Source organism: Meles meles, chromosome 7 (genome assembly GCF_922984935.1).
Source record: "Meles meles chromosome 7, mMelMel3.1 paternal haplotype, whole genome shotgun sequence".
NCBI lineage: Eukaryota > Metazoa > Chordata > Mammalia > Carnivora > Mustelidae > Meles > Meles meles.
Genome location: NC_060072.1, coordinates 143,918,823 through 143,942,455, shown reverse-complemented (window position 1 = coordinate 143,942,455; position 23,633 = coordinate 143,918,823). Strand labels below are relative to the sequence as shown.

Below are 23,633 nucleotides of genomic sequence, written 5' to 3'. Positions count from 1 at the left end.
GCTCGCTGGCGCAGCCCTGCTGAGAGGCAGATGGCTCGGTAGCTCTGTCCCACCCGCTTCCTCTCAAGGTGCCAGCGCCCAAGCTCCCGAAACATGGAAATATCTCTTTGGCTTTCATTCCTTACCCAAGAGCAGCTTCCAAAAACTGCTCCATTGTTCGGATCCGTGAGATAACCCAGGAAAGGCTCCAAAACCTATCAGGTATTTTCCCCCTAACTTAACCTGACCATCAGTTCAGGGCCTGGAAGACGAGAATTTCCAGACTCGGTGTTCAGAGAAACATAAGCTTCTGGGAAAGCTCTCACCCTTATCTGCTTTCCTGTGATCGGCTTCGGCTTTCAAATCCTCGTCTCCTGGCAGAAAATTGGCTGCTCGCTCACTATCATGTCAAAGGCAACAAGAAAACAGGTCTCGTATTTACCTCCGGTGGGCGACATGTGGTGAATGTAGACTTTGCCGTCTCTCACATTGTCGGGAGTCACCGACACCAAATGGTCCTTCCACACTTTGATGCGGTTGGAAAATCCGATGATACTGAAGTGATCCTGGGGTCGCAGGTCGTGGAGAATCGTGAACAGGGCATCCTTGGTCTAAAGCAACACAGGAGTTAAACGGGTCACAGCTGATCACCTCCGTCCTCGCGTCCCCTGGCCTGGAAACTGTGCGCCGGGAACCATGCCGGGGTTAACATCCAGCGCCTGAGATGTAAAGGGACTTGGATAAACGTCCAAGGAGCTCTGTCACCTCGCCGGAAGAACACTGGCACGAACATGTTATAATCACGAACGGGATTTTATTTACTTTTAAAGGTTTTATTTATTTGACAGAGAGAGAGACCGCTAGAGAGGGAACACAAGCAGGGGGAGTGGGAGAGGGAGAAGCAGACTCCCCGCTGAGCCGGGAGCCTGATGCAGGGCTTGATCCCGCGGTCCTGGGATCATAATCACGCTCACCGACTGAGCCCCCCAGGTGCCCCACGAATGGACATTTAACATCTGAGCTGTCACAGGCCACTGCAAGTCGTGCTGTCTCAGGCCTCTACCATCGCAGCATCAACGGAAGGTTCTTTAACTCCGCCTGACGCCCATGTGTCACCTGACGAGCTCCCAGTCACTCTTCAAAACCCAGCTGATGTGCCCTAGCCTCCAGTGAAACATTTCCTAACGCCTCCAAAGAGTGCTGATCCTCTCCCTTCTAGGCTAGCACGGCCCTCAAAATACTCGTGTTATAAAGAGCATCATGGCCCAGTCGTGATGATTTGCTTTTTGTCTTTGTCCCTGGCTGTACTGTGCGCTCTGGGTCGGCAGCTCCCACGCATCCTCATATGGCCCGTGCACGGGAGGGTTCCTGACACTCGGGCTGGGGGGCGCGTAGACGGAAGCTCAGTGAACGAGGCATGTGTACCTGCTTTACGAATTGTAAGACTAAAGGCACAAATAATAAACAGCCTAAGAATTTAAAAGAGAATGAAAACACAGGCCTTCACAGGGAAGTGGGAATAGGTGGGTAAAAGGAAATGGATAGCTTGAAAGACGAGGAAGGGCGTTCTGGAAAGCAGCGAAGACAAGTGCGTTGAATGAGTAAATGAGAGAGACAGACAGACAGACAGATGGAGGGAAGAAGAGGGATGGTGAGAGGTGTATGGAATGCAAAATACTTCCCGAACGCAGAGGAAGTCAGAGAGACACCTGCCCCCGTCCCTGAGAACCATGGAAAGACAATACTGAGAAGGCTGCGTAGGAAGCACAGAAGGGACCGCGAGACCGTGTCGTGTGAAAGCGATCAGATAATTTCACCAAACAGACGTGGACAGAGAGCGCTGAGTGCTGACACGCTGTCAGCCAGGAAGCTGGTGGGACTTTCACTCCGCACACACACTTCCTTCCACTCGGAGGAGACACGAGCCCGGCCCCACTCCCAGCCCCACAGCCTAGACCTCTGGGAGGCCTGCACGGCCGCAGGGGCGAGGGGACAGGACGATGGGGAGCAGCGGCCGTCCCCGAGACAGCACTGCCAGGAGCCCAGGTCTGAGGTAGGCCCCTGGAAAGGCTCACGTGGCTCGGAGCACCGAGCTGGCAGCCACCACCGGCCAAGGGCTCGGGCCAGGGGAAGCCTGGGGTTTGCTCAGCTGCTGGCATCCCTTCGGGATCCTTCAATAGTGTGCGGAGGAGCCGGGGAGAGGCCGCCTACTCCTCTGTGGCTGTTTTCCTCCCACTGTGATGGATATTCTGCTTTAGGAAGAGTCTGTTCCCGCTTCTCCACCCTCCTCCTCAACTCAGCAGCTACAGGTTCCTTGTGACCTTGTAAGGCCACAGCTGCCACGTATCCTCATATGCACCGAGGGAAGGCAGGCCAGCGGGCTTGCGCGGCTCTTTTCAGTTGCATCGGGACCTTTCCGACAGCCTCCCAGCCCTCATCCCCAGGGACCTGGGGAGAAGCTGCCGCAGTGGCCTGCAGCCAGTGCCCTCCATGAACGGCCTGTGCACTCTTACTCTCTCCTTAGATGGGCCGGCAGCCTGCACTCTTGGAAGGCATAAAAGGCAAGCAGAAAGTGAGCGTCCAGACAGGAGAGTGAATGCCAGGGGACTTCAGCTGGTGTTTCTGCACACTATGTTTACACGCTGAAGATGAACACCAACCCTGCCAGACTTTCCAAGAGTCCAATCCAGAAAACAGGGTAAGCGCATTCCAGAAAGATCAGAGGAAACTCGCTCGGGGAGGCAGAGAATGTGCAGTCCAAGCCTGTCTGAAGGCCTGAACGACCCTGGAGGCAAAGAGGCGGCACAGGAGAGGGGCCGGTCCAAACCCTTAAGGGCCTGGAGGATGACAAGGGAGAAAACCCGTTGAAGCGTCCAGTGCAAGCACAGGGACAGACGAGGATGGTTACCAGTTCTCCCCCAGGCCCTCTCCAATGAACGTCATCTAAAGGGAAGGACCCTGGATGTCCCAGCAAGCAATGTTCCTTAGCCTTCTTTCCCACCCCCAAAGCTTCACTAACTGCCCTTGTACACTAGGAAGGACCTGCCCGCTTGAGACAGGTAACTCCAAGACACGCGCCCTGGGGTGAGGCTGCCCTGAAATTAACTTGCTACCGGGCGACCACCAGACACGTGCAAATGTCCTCCCTGGAGACCTTTTAAAATAGGCATCTACAACATACGATTGTATACTTGGCATAGAGTTTCTGGGCAGATGAATACCACTGGTGGGTGGGTGTGATTAGTGAGTGTGGCTGGATGCCTGGCATTGCCAAGCCACCCTCAGCCTCCAGGTCACCGGAGCACCTCCCGCGTGTCACCCCTGTTCATGTTTATTCTCGGGGACAAGAACGGGGCTTTCTTGGGGCTTTCTTCGGGGTATGGTGTCCAACTATCGGGTGGTCCGCCTGCTGGGGAGGAATCAGGGAGTCTTGGGGGGAAAGGGCGATTGGGAAGAGGCAGGAAAACCATGCCCTGTGCAGAGGGAGAGAAGGAAGGAAGGAGCACAGGGGGCCGTGGCGGAGGAGGAGCATTCTTAGAGACTGGCCAGCTCCAGAGCCACGCATCTCCTCCGCGGGTGGGGAGCAGTTCCTGGAGGCGCAGTCCACAGACACGGGCACCCACAAGCTTCCTACTGATCAGAGAGTGTAATCCGCAGATACCAGCCTGCATATGGACAGGAACCTTCCAGATGGTGTGTGGACTGAAGAAAGATGACAGGTACACAGATACAACTGGTAACACAAAAGGACGTATTTCTTACAGTTCAGGTCGTGAGGAAGCCCTTGGCCTGCCCGGTCATTAAAGATGCCTTTTAGTCCTACCTATCTAGAACAGCCAAGAAAGGGACCTGTTCCCTCTTGAAACTATTTTATGGTGACGAATTCCTCTTCTCATGTGTACTCTCCTTAGGTTAGAAGGAGGAAGCATGTCCTTTGAAAACAATGCCTTAGAAGTTCATTCCAGCTCTGCCATGGGGTTATTCCTAAGTAAATCTTTTCATCTCTGTCCTTCAGTTGAAGTACCTTCAGGAACAAGGTAGATATAAGTAACTACAAATAAACTCTGTTTCAGATTCTGCATTCATTCAGTGTGGTTGGCTATGGTCCCCGTATTGTAGTGGATCTTCAAGAAAGAGACGTATATGGTGTCCTCTGATTGTGTCCTCTGATGTGTCCGTTGAAAGGGCAGAGCGGGGTCCCTGCAGCTAACGCATGACGCCCCCTTGGTAGTGCCACGACCAGGGAGGAGAGTGTCCAGGAGGCAGTTCTGGCCGTGCACTTTGGGTCCCTGCATTAAACTAGGGCAAGGGATGGAAATGTCCTCTCCGCCTTCCCTACAAAACGGAACCCTCCCAGCTGCAGGCTCTTGGCACAGCCCTCAAGGGGGTGAATATTCCGCTTTGCTAACCCAGGTCGTGAACTACCATTCAACACTTCACAAAGAGGGAAGCGTTGCATAAAAAGACCCTCAGAGTGAAATGTCAGTGGAACCCATGACCGACCCAGCTGCCTGGCAGCCCTGGGGACCACCTTCATCAGGGTTCCCGATGACGCAGCTTTTCCCAAACATTTCTGTATCTGAACGAAACCACACTCATAGGAAATAACTCTGACACAAAAGGCCCTTTGTACCACAAAGTCTGGATTCCTGGGCATCACACAAGGGGAGCCATGACATCATAGATGAAATTCAAGTTCAAGGGTAGTGGATATTAGCCATTCTGTGTTCTCAGCAGAATAGCCGTGCTGTTCTCCTAAGCAGCACTATCACTTGCCACAGTCTAAAATGTTCTCCAAGTGCACACTTTCCCTTTCATTTTCTCACATGGTCCCTTTGAATGAACCCAAGAGAAAAAGTGCCCATGATAAACAGCTCTTTAAAAAATCCCACAAAGAAACTTAAGCCCTTCTCACGTCTGAGCTGGGCCACAAACAAGAATTGTGTTCAACACATGTACATCATGAAAATAGCCCTAAGTTTCTGAGAAGCACACCCAGAAATGGACTATGTCCACTATAAACTCTGCCTACGGTCAGCCTTCACCCTTCCCTAGGTGGGTACAGGTAATGGGGGAAGGGGAAAGAATATTTATACTGTCCTCCTGTTAGCCCGCAGGGGGAAGCCCTTGCTGTCTGGGGAGCAATGTGCCCTTGTAGTCATTCTATACAAAGGGACAGACACAAATAAAAAAGTCTGTGACTCAGGGGCACCTGTGCGGCTCAGTGAGTTAAGCATCTGACTCTTGGTTTCAGCTAAGTTCGTAATCTCGGGGTTGTGGGATCGAGCCCCGTGTCAGGGTCCACGCTCAGCAGGGAATCTGCTTGGGAGTCTATCCCTCTCCCTCTGCCCTCTACCCTTCTCTCTCTCAAAAAAAAAAAAAAAAGAGGGAGAGAGAGAGAGAGAGTCTGGGACTCCATGAAAGTTGGCAGCATCAGATCCCTGCAACCTTAAGGGCCTAAGCCCGCAGCAGGAGCCCTGACACTCCAGCCACCCCAGCATTTGCCTGCACACCCCACAGGCTTCCACGCATGGCGCTATCCCAAGTCTCCCTGGAGTCAGGGTCATGGTCAAGACCATAGCTGCCACAGTTGCCAGTAGAAGCTGCGGTCCACGGGTACCAGTTATGCTTTGGGGGTGAGTATTTTAAGGCCACAGTATTTCAAGATCACAGAAAATCCCTAAGAGGCAAGAGAACCTTATATCTACATACTACAAGTCTTTCCCTGATTCAAAGGAAAGGTTTCTGAAATCTTCCTGTGACTGACCCTAAATCATCATTTTTTTTTAAAATCCTAACTTTAGGAGAAAGGCAATACACTGAGTGAGAAAGACTATTTCTCTATAATATATTCATGCCTATATCATTGTTTCACTTAAAAAAACAAATAAACAACCTAGCTACAGATTGGTTTCAGAAAGCAAACCGAAACATTAAAAAATTATATTACTCCACTGATTACAGCATAAGGACACCTGAGGAGGTTCTGTGAAGTCACAAAGGAAATCAGTGATCAACAATGCCTCTTGTTGCCTCTGCTGCACATAGTCCCTAAAACCAGCCTCATTATATAATTTACACTAAAAATAAAAATTCCAAACTATAAAATAAGAAACAAAATATCAAAAAAAAAAAAAGTGTCTCGGTCAGATTTGAGGCATCTTGTTGAAAAAAAAACTAAAACCCTTTTTCTACTGGCCAATGTTCTCCTACAAAAAGAGTAGAAACTAGGAGGTTTTCCATATAAATGGAAAATTCGGACTAGAAGTTATCACATCTTCTAACGCTTTCCAAGTGTAGTAGATGCTAAATAGTAACTTGAAATTTCAACAGGTAAACGTAGAAAACACTATTTCTTTGGTCTCTACATTTTAATGCTCATAGTATTATGAAGGGAATATTAAAATTAAGCAAAATTGTGAGGTTCCTGTATTTAAAACTGTTATGATTTTATGCTGTAATTTCCTTGATTGTTTGAATTCTAATTTCAAATGCTTTTTCAGCACAGTACTGTGCTAGGCTATCCTATGAGTCTGTTCTGATACCTAATTACTTATGTGCTTACGCAATCCGTATAAAAATGTAAAGTGGTGGATACTTCATAGAGAAAAGCAATTTCTTAGCTCAAATATAGGTGTTAAATCAGGACTGGATCTGAAAGAAAATAACTGTTAAATACTAAATTGTGGCTAAATTCAGCCTTAAGAACAACAGCAGCAGCAAAAAGGTCTGACTAGGTTCAGATATTAAAACGTCCTTTGCAATATAAACATAACATTTCACGAGTCTTTGTGTTTGAAAATAACATTAATCTCACTTGAGAAGCAAACTCATGTTAATGCTCTGGCTAATGTTAAGATTCATTACCTAATGTTTTGGCTTTTTTTGACAAATGTATGAAACATTTGCCTAATAATGTCATTTGTGCATTTTTCTAAAAGGCTCTCTGCCAATAACATTAACATCTTTGATTCTTCGGAGATTAAGCACACCCATCTTTCATGCTTTATGTGTAAACAACTCAAGGCTCAAACGTTATTTTTTTCACTTCTCTTCTTAAGGAAGGTTGATACTCCTCGGGATTTTCTCTCAGTGTTGATCCCACACTTCTCACCCTGGCCAAGGACGCGGCGCTACCTCTTCTATGCGCAGGCTCCCGGCGGCCATCCGCAGGGGCGGCTTCCGGTTCTAACAGGAAGTGAATAAGGGGATGCTGACCAAGACCTTTTCAGCCGTGTTCACACAGCTCCTTTGTAACCGGTGTCCTTCATCCGTGTTCTGACACACCTACTGACCGACCTGACCGGGTCCTCTCTCCCCTCCGTCTGGTCTAAATTGTTAACTTTATATTGTCCAACAGCGTGTCTGGATTCTGAAGCCCTGCCTGTTTCATTCTACACATACATACATATATATACACATATACATATATATATATATACACATATACATACACATATACATATATATATATATACATATACATACACATATACATATATATATATACATATATATACATATACATATATACTTTTTTTTTTTCTCGTATCTGACTGACTCTTTGCCCTTTGACTCATTCAACCTTCCCCAATGTGTGAGTTCTCATGATTCCTGTTTCCCTGGCTTGGGTCCACCCTATGCCACTTGCTATAAATCTCCGGGGATGTGCCTTGACAAATATTAAGAACATGAGAGAGAGATCGGGGAGGCTGAGAAAAAGCAATGCCCAGTACAAAACAGTGGAACAGCTAACAAGTAAACATGGCGTATCCACACATGTGGACAGCATCCACAAGAAACTATGTAGAGGAAGCGGAGTCATCCCTCACCAGGCAGGGAGAGCAAAGACATCCCTGTGTCTCCTTCATCGTCTCATACTCTTAAATTAAGACACCGCGAGACTGGAAAGTGAGATTCTGGTAGCAGGAGGGAAGAGATTCTAAAATTAGGTGAATTTCATTCTTTAGGGCTGGTTACTTTTTCTTCTGACTTTTGGTAACACTCAACCCTATTTGTAGAAGGGGACTGATTCTGGAGAGTTATGTCAGGAGCAGAGAAGGCAGGAGTTTTTCTCTGCCCACTGTTCCGCCCGTGGTGCTGTCCTTCAAAGGAAGCAGCTTTATGCAAGGTTCTCAGGCTCAAGGGCCCACTTTCCAGCAATGGCATATTCACTCCTGCTTCATGACTTTTTTCAGGTTTTTCCTCAACCAAGAATTCACTCCCTCCTTTTCTGTCAAGAAAACTGTCCTAGGGTGCCTGGGTGCCTCAGTTGGTTAAGCATCTGCCTTTGGTTCAGGTCATGATCCTGAGGTCCTGGGATCAAGCCCTGCATTGGGCTCCCTGCTCAGCAGGAAGTCTGCTCCTCCCTTTCTCCCTCCCCCTCACCCGCCATCATGCTCTCTCTTTCAAATAAAAAAATAAAATCTTAAAAAAGAAAAGAAAAGAAAACTGGGTCCCATCTTCAAGGACTAGTTCCTATGTCCTCTCTGTCATTAATCTTTTGTTGAGTACCTCAAGTTCTTTATCGTCCCTAAAATTCTTTCTACTGTCTATGTGACATGTTGGTTGATGAACATGTGATTGTTCCATATTTCTCTTCTCCAGCAAAATGCTAATGTCCTTTTTAAAAATTTTTTTAAATTTAAATTCAATTTAATTAACATATAGTGTATTATTTTCAGAGGTAGAGGTCAGTGACTCATCACTTGCACAGAACACCCAGTGCTCATTCCATCTCGTGCCCTCCATAATGTCCAGCACCCCACCTACCTCCCCTCCAGCAACCCTGTTTGTTTCCTATAGCTAGGAATCTCTTAATGCTTTGCCTCCCTGTTTTCATCTTATTTTTTCTAAGGCCCTTAATTAGAGTGACTTAAATAGGCTTTGCTGGTACAAACGTTTTCTTTTGCTTCCATGCTTTGCTCATGCTATCCGTCTCCCTCTGTTTGGCTCCTCTATCCTTTCCCAACCCACCAACTTGACTAACTTCTAAAGACCTTGAAGACTCAACTACACCCTGGCTCTGAGAAGTCCATGATCCCCTTCCCACACCTACAAAGAACTGATTGGCTCCCGCTCTGTGCCATGACCAGACCATACACACATCTCGACCACAGGGAGTGCTCTGCAAACAACTGTCACATGACTTTGCTTCTCCTCTGGACCCCTCAAGAGAAAAGGTTCTGTCATATTTATCTTTGTATCCCCTATATCTAGTGCCTCTCCCACTGATCAATATTTGTCTCATTCCTTGAGAATCTGGAGTCTGGAGCCAAAGCCAAGGTGGGATCAGGAGGCAGAGTCGGGAGTCCCGCAGGAGGGAGGGGGCAGCTGTGCTATGGGGCAGGGCAGTGCTGAAGAATTCCACCCAGCTGCTGGTTCCCCAGCCAGCGGGGGGCAGGCAATCCCTGATAAGACCCCCCATATTTCTTATCTCATTCAGTCCACTTGCATTAACAGAATTGATCTCCTTGTTACTTGCAGCAAGTTTCCTCTTGGGCCCTCCCCAGCCCTTTATGGAGAAAGTCTGCTGACCTGACCGGAGAGTCTTAAGTACAAAGTTAGGATGCCAGAAAGGAGAAGGCAGGCTTCTCAGACACCAAGACCGTGCTGTCAGATGCTGACTAGGAGGCTGACCACCTGAGTAGATTGTGCAGGAGAACTCAGACCTCTAGTTTGTTCACTTTTTCCTTGTAGGAGAGCCACCACGTGGTGCCTTCATTCAGGGAGCCGCAGAACTTCTTAAATGTGGCCTTGTCTGGGTAAATCCTCACTGCCCAAACAAAAAGTTTCTTAAATGGGGTCCTCCGACTTATAATTATACCATCATTGTGGAGGGGAGAATCTTTTTGAAACAAAAAATCCAAGGTTTCAGTGGTGACCTGGGGGAAAGAATACTGTGCCCTCTGTCCGTCATTTGTTTCCTCATATTCTGAGTCAGAGTCAAAAATCACATTTTCCCCATTGCCTTCTGTCCCCTGCCCGAAGCCCCAGATCTTTGTTTTGCAATGTACTTCTGACCCACGCAACTGCTGGTGGCCATGTCTGGAACAGAGCAGCCCAGCAGGTGAGAATGAATACTACTAACTGAAATGATCTCTAGTCTGCCTATTAGTCACCCCTGCCGACCAGGGTCAGCGGACGATGGCCTGGGGAACAAATCCAGCCTGCTGCCTGTTGTTCCATAAACACAGCTTCTGTGTAGATGGACTGTGGCTGCCTCTGCGCCATGTGGCACAATTGACAAGTAGGACAGAGACCATCTTGTCTGTCCCCAACGAAAAGGTTTCTTGACCTTTGTTCTAGAAAACTAGAAAAGGGGGAGCTAGACATTTTTTTTTAATTAACTGAAGCCATGCTTTCAGATGTTTACAACAAGGCTTATAGCCTGTAAAGGTAAGCAGGAGTATCTCAATCTCCCATCATCCATTTTTATTCATTCAAGAGCCATATAGAGCCTACTTCTGACATCCTCCAAATTTCCAAGACATGACCTCATTTGGCCTTCCTCCATCTTTCTTTCCTGAGTTCCTTCACTTTTCAGGGAGCTGTCTCCTCTAACCAGGTCACTACTCCCCTGACCCCCTCTGGGTTCTGCTGGCCTTATCTGGCAGTCTTCCTGGCCATTCAGTGACCCTCAGGCTGCCCTTCCTTTGATCCCCACCACATAAAGCAACCCGATGTTTTCCCAACAGCTTCCCTTTCAAACTGTGGCAGACCCACAAGTTCTTGAAAAGGTCAGCTGGGATGAAGGTCACGACATCACTGGACCTCGCAGTCACCAATGTCGTCCTTCTCTCCCCACCTCTGCTGTCTCCATGCCAGCACTCAGGCTGTCCAACCCAGCTCATAAAAGGAAAGAAGTCTGCCTCCCCGTCCATGTGCTCACAGTTAAATAATAAATCTCTGATGGTTAATTCTATGCGTCAGAGCAGAATAGCTCCCTTCAGGAAGGACACCCGCTGGTGGCTGAAGCCTCTTAGCCTCTCAGGGCAGCTGACATCTGTGTGCACTCACCCCCATCATGTCACTTGAAGGTAGAGCCTGTCCTTGAGAGTGGTCTGATTGTAGGATCTACATCTGTCGGTCCAATAAAGAATGGTAAAGGGAAGAGCTGGGGGATACTGGGCTCAATGCTGAGCTTTTCTACTTACAGCATAAGTAAATACTTAGAGCATTTCAGCAGGGTGATGTCACATCTCTGCCCCTCACCTTCTCATTTATAAAAAGGGGTAGCATTGTCTATTTCACTGGATTGCCGAAAGAGTCGATGAACAAGTACATAAAATGCTTCCAGTGCTTGGTACGTACTGGCCACTCCATGGTACTTACTGTGACTCCAAAGTGTGTGCCACATTTAATGTTTAGGTGCTGGTGTGTATTTCAGCAAAAATCATTACCTACTCTGTGTTGGGCACTATGCTGGGCACTGGGAATGTGCTCTAATGATCAAAACCATAATGCTTCCCAAATCTATGGAGCTTACAGATAGGCTATTTGCCTATAGGGTTGCACATAAAATGCCCAAATGGCTGGAGGAAGCTGAATTTTGGATGTGAAGATGAAACTGATGACCTAGAGCATGAAGTAAGCCAATGGATGACGCACAAGCAATGTTCACATTTCCCCTCGTTTTAATCTGGCAATGACAGATAAGAAACAGCCTGTTTGTTCTCTACTCTCCAAAACGCATGACTAAATTCAATGGAGAAAAGACGACAGACTTCCAAAAGTTCCATGGGAATCTAGGATTGGCCCAGAATGGCACAGATGATGGGAACGAATCTGTAGAAAGTTCTACCATGAAAGACATCTGGTAAATGACTCATTAGCCTCTGCTTGGTTGCCAGAAAGAGTCCGTCAGCCAAGTTCCTTAATATGAAGGCAGAAGTAGATCTAGTTACATAGATTAGGGAAAGGGAAGAGAAGAACATGTAAACCTTGGGCAAGGAAAAATGTATTTTACAAACATAAATGTATTGTATTTTGTAATGTATTATGTATTTTGAAAATACATAAATGTATTTTCTCCTAACTGTTCCCGAGGATATGTATTTGCCAGTTCCAAGGCTTTAAGTATGAAACTAATCAAGAATCAAAGGACTACGTTGATCACATCTTCTGTGGCTCTTCTCAGCTCCTCCTCCCACTGAGAGGTTTTCCAAGCTGAAATCAGGAGGCAGAAATCTTGCCTGATCTAGCATGAGGCCTCTCGCTCAACAGAGTCACCAACAAAGGCACGTGGAATAGAAGACAGAGCCAAGTCATGTGCCAGGAACAGGCGGGAGGCTCTGTAGAGCCCTGGGTTCCAGGCTCTCAGTCCTGCTGGGACTAGAAAGTGCCCAGGTACTGACATACCCTTTTGGGAGAAGGCATTCTAAGGATCTTACAAGTCTTTACAAATCAGTTGTTCAGATTACTCAACACCAACTCTGTGCCCCTCACTGTGATGAGCCGAGTGAAGTACTTCGGACCCATCGATGAAGAGGGGAGCCAAGAACCCCCAGGGAGACAGTGAATGATTCTTCATAGGACCTGAGGGGACCTGTGACAAATGTCCGATGTTGCCAAGCCTGTGCACACATCGCGAAAGCTCCGTGCTCCGGAGCCATCTTCCTCTTCACCAGTGGGCACAACACTGCGTACAAGGCTCCGTGCTAACCAAGCTTTTCACTTGGTGCCCTGGCCTCGGGGCAGTTGAGAGCTGCTAAAACAGGCAGCGGTTTTCCAAACACTCCAAGGCAAGGCAGCAACAGGCTTTAGAAATTGCCTAGAGGCTTCTGACATGTGTTTGGCCGGTCCAGGGTGGTTCTCTGGGAAAGAGGCCAGGCTGTCGCTTAGAAGCCAGCAGAGTGAGAGCCAGACTTCTAGTGCCCAGTAATGGCATTTTCATACCAGGAATGAGGGAGGAGGGGAGAAGAACAACCGGGGTGACGTCTTTCGCTCCACTGCTCTTGCACCATGCATGGAAACCCTCCCGAAATGCAGGGGTTTAGTAAGAAGATTCCTGATGGTTCTCCCCCCGTAGAAGATCCTGGGCCCTAGAGCGGATTGGGTTTGAAGTTAAGGCCTGATGTGACTCAGGCGGCTGAAAATATGAGTCACTCGAGCTGCTGCAGCCTTTGGGTGATTTAATGACCTTTGTGTGAAGGTGCAGAACGGACCATGAATTTTCCCCTTTTGGGTGTTTCTTAATATTTACTGGGAAATAATTTAAATATAATTTCGTTGAATTCTACAAGTGCATACTACAGAAGCTGTCATTATAAGTAATTTGCATTATTTGAAGTTTGACAATATGAAGATGTAAATAGCATTTTTAAAAAGATTTTATTTACTTATTTGACAGAGAGAAAGATCACAAGAAGGCAAAGGCAGGCAGAGAGAGAGGAGGAAGGGAAGCTGACTCTCTGCTGAGCAGAAAGCCTGATATGGGGCTCAATCCCAGGACCCTGAGACCATGACCTGAGCCGAATGCAGAGGCTTAAATAGTATTTTTTAATTTGCATTTTTTAGTCACTGGTATATTTGACTCTTTCATAATCTTATTGAATCTTATTTCCTTTTTGTAAATTATTTCATATTCTTTGCCCATTTCTTATATAAGATTACTATTAATTGACCTGAAATAGCTCTTTATCTATTAAAGATAAACCCTTGGCTGCATAAATTTTCCAGCCTTCTGTTCACTTTTATTCTGTTTTTACTTAAAAGCGTTAATGTTTTTATATAGCTACCGTTACTGATTTTTTTTCCCCTTTAAAATTCCTTTTCATGGCTTTTAGGCTTAAAAAGTCTTTCCCTACTTCAAAATTAATTAAATAGACATATTTTCATACTTATTTTGGGGTGTGGTTCATTGGTTACATTTCACTGCTTAATCCATATGGAATTCATACTCCGGTAACAGTTTTACATGTTAATAAATTGGTATAGCCTTCTAGAAAACATGGTTTTAATATCTGTAAAAGGCACAAATTAGTTAGCAGTCCTTGCCCCAGTAATCCTGCTTCTAAGAATCTAACTTAAGAAAATGATTGACACGTGGTCAAAGATTTCTACATGAAGACAGTTATCCCAATGTTGTTTATAATTAGTGAAAAACTAGTCACACGTGGATACTTAAATTTAAATGTATTAAAATTAAATAGAATTTTTTAAATGTCAGTTCCTCAGTGGCATTAGTCTCATTTGGAGTGCTAATAGCCACCTGTGGCTAGCAGCTGCCACACGGGATACCATAGGTAGAGAACATCCCTATGCTCATAGGAATTTCTATGGAACAGTACTGGCTTATGGCCATTAAGCTCAGCTTTTTAAAGAATATTTAGTAATATTATATACATTCATAATACAAGGGTAAGTAAAAATATCAAAATACAAGACATTTGGTGGTAACACAAATTCATATTGGTTGCAGGAATTTTAATTATCAATATTTTCATCAAGTTATGTTTCCTCTCCCCACTGTAAATCCAAACCCTGGCCTCACGAAGGTCATTACCTTAAAGAAAAAGAAAAAGAAAAAAGAAAGAAAATACGAGGATTTATAGGTGCATAGACATTTCATGACACACACAGAGAACCTAGCATGTGGCACCTACTCAGGAACTGCTAACTGATTCAAAATCCAAATGGGAATGACCATGCTAGCTCAGATGCAAGACCTAATTAACACTACGTTCTGTGGCCAACATGTCTCCAAAGAAGCCATGATTCTCCTGTCAGCATGTTATCCAGCCAACAGAGTCACAAAAACTACTTGCAGTGCCTAAAGCAAAGAACTTTACAGAAAATTCAGTAAATAGGACAAGGCTGTGATGCCTCTCAAACATCAACAGAAAATCAACCACTGCAAAGGAATGTTTCACGTATGTATGATTAATCACTTTGGGAAACATTGTCCATAAAGAAAGCTCCAGGCAATTTGTACCCAACCTTCCCACTGTGAATAACTTAAAAAGCAATATACAAAATGTATATTTTTTTAAAATCGTGAGAGTATCAAAATAGTGCACAAAATATCCGGGAAAAGATGAAAATTTAAAGAGGCAGGCTCAACGTTGGGATTACTTTTATCAAAGATGTTTATCGGGGCGCCTGGGTGGCTCAGTGGGTTAAAGCCTCTGCCTTCGGCTCAGGTCATGATCTCAGGGTCCTGGGATCGAGCCCCGCATCGGGCTCTCTGCTCGGCAGGGAGCCTGCTTCCCCCTCTCTCTCTCTGCCTCTCTCTCTGCCTGCCTCTCTGCCTACTTGTAATTTCTGTCTTTAAAAAAAAAAAAAAAAAAAAAAAAAAAAAAAAGATGTTTATCAAGGCCAAGGAAGCATCTGAGAAGCTGGGCATCACTTGGATAGCGAAGGGGGTTAAAAGTGGAAGTCCAGAGCCCACCACGGAGGGTGCTCTGGTGAACCTCTACATCTTGTGCTCTGCAGAAATAAACTAGTCTTGAAAGGACTGCAATCCAGCTTTGAGCCATCTGGGCTGCCCAGAAAAATCTCAAGCCCTGAAAATGGACTAAAATTATCCTTGATTAGGGCACCTGGTTGGCTCAGTTGGTTAAACGGCTGATTCTTGATTTCAGCTCAGACAGTAATCTCAGGGTCATTTGATCATGCCTTGCATCAGGCTCTGCACTTAGCGTGAGTCTGCGTCAGGATTCTCTCCCCCTCTGCCCTCCTCCCCACTTGCACATGCTCCCTCTCTTAAAATAAGTAAATAAATCTTTTAAAAAATGATCACAGATTGTAATCCCCCAGGTACCCCAAACTTTCTTTAGCAGAAAAGATCATCACCATAGGCCTTCGATTATTTCTACAAACAAATGTTTGAATATAATGTTCATCATGCAATCAAAAATGACCAGTCACACAAGGAGAGAAGAAAAATAATAAAAACAGATCCAAAGGGGCTCAAGTTTGGAAAGATCAGATACATATTTTATTTATTTAATTTTTTAAATAATCCTTTTATTTTTTAATTTAATTTTATTTTTTCAGTGTTCCAAGATTCATTGTTTATGCACCACACCCAGTGCTTTGTGCAATACATGCCTTCCTAAATACCCACTTTAAAATAACTATGTTTATGATGCTTGGGAAAATAAAAAGTGTATTGCAAACTGTGTCATAACTGAAGCTTCTAAAAAGTGACAGAGCAGATTTGAAAAGAACAAAATGGAAATTTTAGAACTTAGAAATGCAATAACTGAAATAACTCAATGGATGAGTTTAAGAGCAGACTGAACATATCTGAAAGATATGAACTGTAAGATAGGTTTGGAATGAAGTATGGGAAGGCAAAAGTTGGAATAAATAGAAGAGAGCAAGGGAAACAAGATTCAGAGAAATTTTCTAACACTGGAATATCAGAAGGAAAAGTGAGCCAAAGTGATTTCAGCAATAATGGCTGAGGATTTTCCTATGAATCCACAAATTCATGAAGTCCTAGGAACCTCAGGCAGAAAAAAAAAAAAAGACATCCACATCTGAGACCATCATATTAAAACTACACAAAACTTAAGATAAAGAAGAAAATCTTAAAAGCAGTCAACAATAAAAGATCACCTTTAGAGGAACAACAGTTAGTATAATTACTGACTTATCAACAGCAACAATGGAAGCCCGGAGACAATGGGATCTATCTTCAAAGGAAAGAAAAAACACTGTCAATGCAAAATTCTATTTCCGGTAAAAATATCCTTCAAGAATGAGAAAGAAATAAAACATCTTTAGACAAACAGAAACTAAGAGAATTCTTTACTAGCAGATCCACATCTAAGAAGATACAGATGAGTATTCTTCAGGAAAAAGAAAAGTAATCCCAGATGGAAGGTCCGAGATGCAAGAAGAGGAAAGGAAAGGAATCAAAGTGGAAAAGTCATCAGGAAGAATTCTGTACAAGGACGTGCTGTGGAAGAGCTACATGGAATTGACTGACAGGGCGAAGATATCCTGCCCTAATACAAGTCAGAAATTATATCTGGCAATCTTCTGAAAGAAAATAGTTAAATCCTATTTTTGCACAGAATATATTTTTTACTATTTTGGGATAGAGAAAAATAAGATGCCATGAAGAAAAAAATCAACAGATTCTGCATGATTTTTAAAATACAAATGGCCAAAGCTACTTACAGAGTAGTAGCTGAGAAAATATTTATGATAGTTTATTAGCTAAGATCAGGTTTAACTACATGTGGAATGGGATCTAGGGGTGGAAAGAGATAGGGTAGAGGGTTCTTTTGAGGTATGGGGTATTATTAAACCACATAATTGTTATTAATTGATAAAAATAGATAATTAAGGCAGAAAAGCTAAGAGAACTGCTTGATGAATGCAGAGTTATAATTTAGTCTGGCAGCCAGTAGCTTTTTCTGTTTTCTGTTATGTGAAGTGAAACTATATTTCAAAAGCAAATTTGTGATATTTATGATACCAGAGTAAGATAAGGAATAGCTTATCTTTCCAGTGGTTTGCTAAAAAAATTTTAATAGGGGCACCTGGGTGGCTCAGTTAGTTAATTAAGCATCTGCCTTTGGCTCAGGTCATGATCTTGGGGTCCCAGGATTGTGCCCCACATTGGACTCTCTGTTCACTGGGGATTTTGCTTCTCCCTCTCCCTCTTAACCTCTGTGCTCTCTCTCACTCTCTCTCTAATATATAAATAAAATCTTTTAAAAATTTTTAATACTTGTATTTTCAGTATAGTTCAATATTTCAGCATGGACTACATGTCCCCTAATGTCCCTCCTATCCCTAGAATTTTAACATTTATCCTAAGTGCAGCAAGAATATCCTGAATTATTGAGACAGAAGTTCTCTGTCCTAAGGGTAGACCAACAGGGCTGCCAATGACTCTGTTCCATTGCTCTGAAAGGTCATCATTACAGAACAGAATTATTCCATCAATAGTAGTGCTGCTGACTGTCCCTCTCAGTGTATTCCTGCCTCACATTATCTACTCTGCCAGCCCCCTTTATTTCCAAGTGCTCCTATAGCATTCCCCTCTGCTCTAGTAAAACTACCATTCTGAAATGATAGCTTATATCAATGGCTGAACTGGATTATCCACTGTGGAAGGTTCTGTGTAAGCAGGAACAGCTGGGTGGTAAAGTGGACATTTGGCATCAACTGAATTTTATTCCCACGGTGCATCATGATTCCAGGCAAAAGTGAGAAAGAACAAAATTGGCAGTTGGCCTTCACTCACCTGCCGGAGCTTGGTTCCTACCATAGAGGCACTGCTGTCGAGCACAAATACCACATTCTTGGGCAAAGGGGGTAGGTCTTTGGGGGCAAAGTAGTGCACAAAGTAGCCATTTAGAACCTGGTGAAGGGAAGAGAAAGTAAAAACAGTAGTGTTTGGAATAGGCAGAAAAACTACCCAAGATGGACAGTCTGTACAACTTCCACAAGTCAGAGCACGAAGCACATGAAACAGATTTCATAAAGATAAAATAATCCCTTTACAATTTATCGCCTATGCTGACTAATTCGATTTTAATTATCCACCCGCTATGGCCCTTGTCACTTGGAATTTCTGCTTCCTTCAATATTTGGTTTTAACAAGTTGAGATGTCAAAGCCGTCTACATTCTGGGTGCATGCTAATGCATTTAATATTCCCACCCTGTCTCTGGAGCAATAAAACCTAAAGGGAAATGAGCCATGGACCAGGGTCTCTTAATTAAAATTGAAGATGAACTAAAACTCTAACTTCATCTAAAACACCGCAGGGAAAATTACATTACAGATTTCATTTGCTCTCCAGATTACTGAAGCAGGAAATAGGAAGGGAACACCCTAGTCCCCTTGGAGACATATTTTAAGTTAAAATAAATTTCTAGGAACCAGAATGTTCAGATAAGAACTAGAATCCCTCATTCTGAGTCTAACTAAAAGTATCAAGCAACTGACAAAAAGTGGCAACAACAAGCCCATTACCTGAATGTCCCCAATGCTCTGCTCCCTGTTGACGTCGTATCTAATGATGAAATCTCCCAAAACGCCATTCTGAGCAATCCGGGCTTGCTGGACCACACTAGGCTTAAAAGTCACTTTGGCAAAAGTGTCATTTTGGTTGATAACAGTAGAAGGAGGTGGCCCAGAAGCATCTGCAAGCAAGATATAAACAGAATTCATATCGATATTTTCTGGAAAAGAAGCAGGGATGTTTTGCATGGACACAGGGCTAGATTTGACTTTATTGCAGGTTTATACATGAACTTCACAGACTTCACACTGATAATACATCCCAGCGCAAGAGATGTTACAGATTTCATCTTTATACATTCTTTTTCACCTTTCATGTAACTTTTTGAAACACACAGAAGTAGAGAATAGTAAAATGAACCCTCACATACATCTCACTCAACTGAACGATTATTAACCTCTTATAATCTTCTCTATCTGTTTTTTTAAAGATTTTATTTATTTATTTGAGAGAGAGAGCATGAGAAGGGAGAAAGTCAGAGTGAGAAGCAGACTCTCCAAGGAGCAGGGAGACCGATGTGGGACTCGATCCCAGGACCCTGGGATCATGACCTGAGCTGAAAGCAGTCGCTTAACCAACTGAGCCACCCAGGCGCCCCTTCTGTATATGTTTTTATGAATCCCCTCACGGTATCTTGCTAGAGTGTTTGAGAACAAATCCCAGACCTTGTATTTCATCCATAGATACATCGGTAGGTATCTCTAACTGTATAAGAACTTTTTTCCACATAAGCACAAAACCCTCATCACAAGTTACAAAACCAAGGCTCGGTGCCATCTTATCCCCAAATATACTCATTCTGCATTGAAATTCTCCTGATTATTTAGAAAGTGTCTCAATATGACTGATTCCTTCAAATCCAAATCAAAAAAGACCACACAGCACATCAGGTTTATGTTTCTTAAATCTCTTTTAATCTACAGGTGTTTCTTCTAATGTTACATAAACATGCTGTAAAACTCTGGTTATTTGTCCTATGGAATTTCTTACATGCTGCATTTTGTGACTGTTTTGTCTTATCTTTTAACTTGCTCCTCCATTCCCCTGGTTTCCATCCTTGGCTCAAACTGTAATATCTGGGGGAACTAGAAAAAAAATAGCGATATCCAGGCAAGAGCTCATTTAATTGGTCTGGGGGAGAGCCTGGGCATCAAAGCTTTAAAAATCCCCCACGTGAGTCTAAATGTGCAGTCGATGTTGGGAAACGCATCTCCGTCTTCTCTACTTCCCTGTCTGGTAGGAAAGTTAGACGCTTACTTAGACACAGGTCCATACCACTGACAAGAACACTTCACAGGTGATGAATGATGCTCACTGCTTACCACTTTTCCATGTCAGAAGCACACAGTGTCTACTTGTCTGTTTCAGCTGTAGTAAAAAAAAGATGATGGGCTCCCATATTGTCAATCCGATCACCCATTATAAATCTCATCGATCTTTCACTTCATTGTTTTACCAGACACTGATGATGTCTGTCTGTTTCTACTATTTCATTAGAGTTGTGAAAGTGTGGTGTCTAATTCTTGTCACCCCTTTCCTGTGGAAATCTTCCAGAAGAAACACCTCCCACCACCAAGCATTTGGTTGCCCTAGCATCCTGTTTGTCCAGAAAGGTTATGGCTCTTTAAACAAACAAACAAACAGATAAACTGTTCCCAAAGTTTCTCCCAACATAAATCCTCAAATTCAAATTGGAATTACAGAAAGATAAATCCATAAATGGATATTATATGATTTAAGAAAAGTTAGTGGGATGGAAGATTCAGTGCAGCACAGCCCAGGTTTTACTCCTGATCTTCATTTCCTGTTAGACTAGACAATTACCTCACAGACTACCCACCATTACAAATCCAAACACCACCATGTCTACACACTCAACAACAGAAATTCAAATTTTTTAGCTCTGCAGGCACCAAGAGGAATATAAAAATAGAATGGAGGATACATAAATATCAGTATATGTGGAAACTTTATCCAGATACTGAATCAAAGCCAGGCTTAAAACTGCTGCAAAGCATCTGATCATTTTTTTAAATCTCTTCAAGTGGACACCATACATAGAGTGAGCTGACCAACAACATTCCATATCTAATTAGCAAAATAAAATAGGAAACAAGGCATAATTTGCCTGTGGTAATTTGCAAGTAAGAATAAACTTTATCTTGCTAAGGGTTTATTAGATATTAAAATCAAAGGACGTTTAAACATTTCCTTCAACAGAACAGACAATTATTTTTCAAAGACAATTTAGGTGTAACCTTAACAGGAACCACAGGGCAGAGCTGATTCTATTATTTTCACCCATGGAGGGCAGAGGTTTCAGGAGCGAAGAGAAAGCCAGCAATTAGGAAATCTTATTTTTACTGAAGACAGTTTATGAAAGATAACATGCTTCCAACAGATCTGCCCATCTGAAGAAGGAGCTGGAAAATCTCAATGGCACGGTGACAAATGCCGGCCTCCAGCTCACCAGCATGGTCGACGGTGCCGAAGAAGCACTACAGAGAGGAAGGGAGAATGGCTGAAAATAGAAAGGTCTTTGAAATAGAAGGACCATGTGTGCTCTTCAGGGTCAACCTCTCCTTGGTGATTACTGGGAAACATGGCTGAAAACTCAGAATCGTGAATGAACAGAATGATCTAAGTTCAATACTATCTCAACTACTCGTTACCCGCGAGACTTTGGGCAAGTTATCAAGCTTTGGTTATCTCATCTGCAAAATGGGCTAATGGTCTACCAAACGCGCGATTGAAAAGATCAAGTGATGTCATGGACCATAGTCCCTCCTTATTCCCACACCCTTATCCCCACCCTTATCCCTAGATACACTACGCATTTTTTAATATATACATGTGTATTCAAAGCTTAATTTGTAAGTTAGACACAGTAAGTGATTAACAATACTAATAATAAAATACAATGATCAGAACATACTGCAATAGGAGTCACATGAGTGTGGTCTCGCTCTCAAACCATCTTCCTGTGCCGTCCTCACCCTTCTTGGGAAGACGTGAGAGGATAAAACGGCTACATGTGGGATGAACGGAGTTAAGGGAGGTAGGCGCTGTGACATAGCGTGAAGCTACAGCTGCCTTCAGAGCAGGCAACATCTGCTTCCAGGACTGTGGGTGATGGGATAACGGTGACTGAGGGACATGAGACCACAGATAAGGGGGAACGACTGTACTTAGGCCATTCTGATTCATGCCAGCAGATGTTATTACAAATCTTAAAAATATACAAAATAGTAAAAGGGCCACGGAATTAAATAGAAGACAATACAACAGATCGAACTCGGAATACTACGTATAGTGAAAAGGAAAGAATTCCTGCTATTTATATAGCGTCTCACAGTCATTTTGAGCGGGCACATAGATACAGAAGAGAATACTCTCTATGCTTCCATTTACATACAGCTCACAAGCAAGCACGACTGGTCCACGGGACGCAGAATAATGGTGAAGAATGGTAGCCACCGCTAGGGGGTGAGTACCTACTGGGAAAGAGTACGGGAGTCCTTTGGGTTTGTGAAAATACTCTTTATCTTGGCCTGGAAGTAGTTATCTGGGTGCACACACAGGTGAAAATTCATCAAGCTGTAAAAATGAGATTTACACACTTTATTCACATGTACCCCAATTTTTAAAAAATCTAAAGTCACTGGGATCTGGATGGCAGCCATCCCTAAGCATGTAACGGACACTATTTGCCAGAGAGAGCTTATCTATTCTTTTCCTTAGGATAAGTTTCCTAGTGTGGGCATTTATATGGGGATTAGTTGTATTCAGACTAATTCCAGCTGGCAGAATTAGGACCAGGGTAAGGTTCCTGGGAAGCACTCTTTTTTCAGCCTCAGTAAGCTCTAGGAAAGATGTCCTGTGGGCACAGGCGGTAGTCACAACCCATTTCACTGGAAGTATTCAAGCAAACCCTGGATGCTTCGATCACCTGTCGGGGTGGAGCACAGCACCCCTTGTGCCATGGTCTGGGACCTATGTCCCAGATGTCCTGTGGGCACATGCGGCAGCAGCATCTGCGAACTTGCTAGAAACACAAATTCTTGGGCCCACTCAGAACTCTGAAAGGGAACCCAGAAAGATATATTTTAATAAGCCTTGCACAGCACTAGGTTATCTCCAACTTTAAAAGTCTACATTAGATTGACCCTCCTCATACTATCGGCATGTACCTACTCTTCCTTGTTCCAGATCTCTCTCATTGAAATGCTCTTTACGACTCCCCTGAATTAATACCATTCATGGTTGAGTGAAAGCACTGAGGATTAAAAAGTATAATTTCTCTCTTCATAATTCATTTGACTGGGCTCTTTGATATAAGCCATGAGAAAGATAGTGTATTATTATTTTGGTTTCCTATTGACCTCTGATGTTTGCTAGTTCATGATGAAAATTCATGAGATTCCTCTAAATGGGCTTATTTTCTATGCCCAAAGAGTGGGTTGATTCCCACTTTGGTTAAACAGCAAGAAGTCTAACTCCTGGGCTGACTTCCACCCATTAAGTCTCAGACTGTCAATGTGACCCAATGAATTTTCCACTGACTATCCAAAAAAAAAAAAAAGTTTGCTGGGAAAAATTCCAGAGCAGTAACTCCAGAAAATAAAATCCTCTCTTTACTAGAGAAGGAAAAAAAACCTTTTCGC

At 43.8% G+C, this 23,633-nt stretch overlaps 1 protein-coding gene across 1 annotated transcript in view; it reads right to left on the bottom strand.

Annotated features, from left to right (window-relative positions):
* Nucleotides 1-23,633, bottom strand: part of ITIH5 (inter-alpha-trypsin inhibitor heavy chain 5) — a 72,844-nt gene that overhangs the window by 14,158 nt on the left and 35,053 nt on the right. The window contains exons 6-8 of the mRNA XM_046013804.1: nt 18,921-19,090; nt 18,188-18,304; nt 422-590 (exon numbers count right to left, since the gene is read on the bottom strand). Coding sequence (XP_045869760.1) covers nt 422-590; nt 18,188-18,304; nt 18,921-19,090 — 456 coding nt within the window. The remainder of the gene's footprint in view (nt 1-421; nt 591-18,187; nt 18,305-18,920; nt 19,091-23,633) is intronic.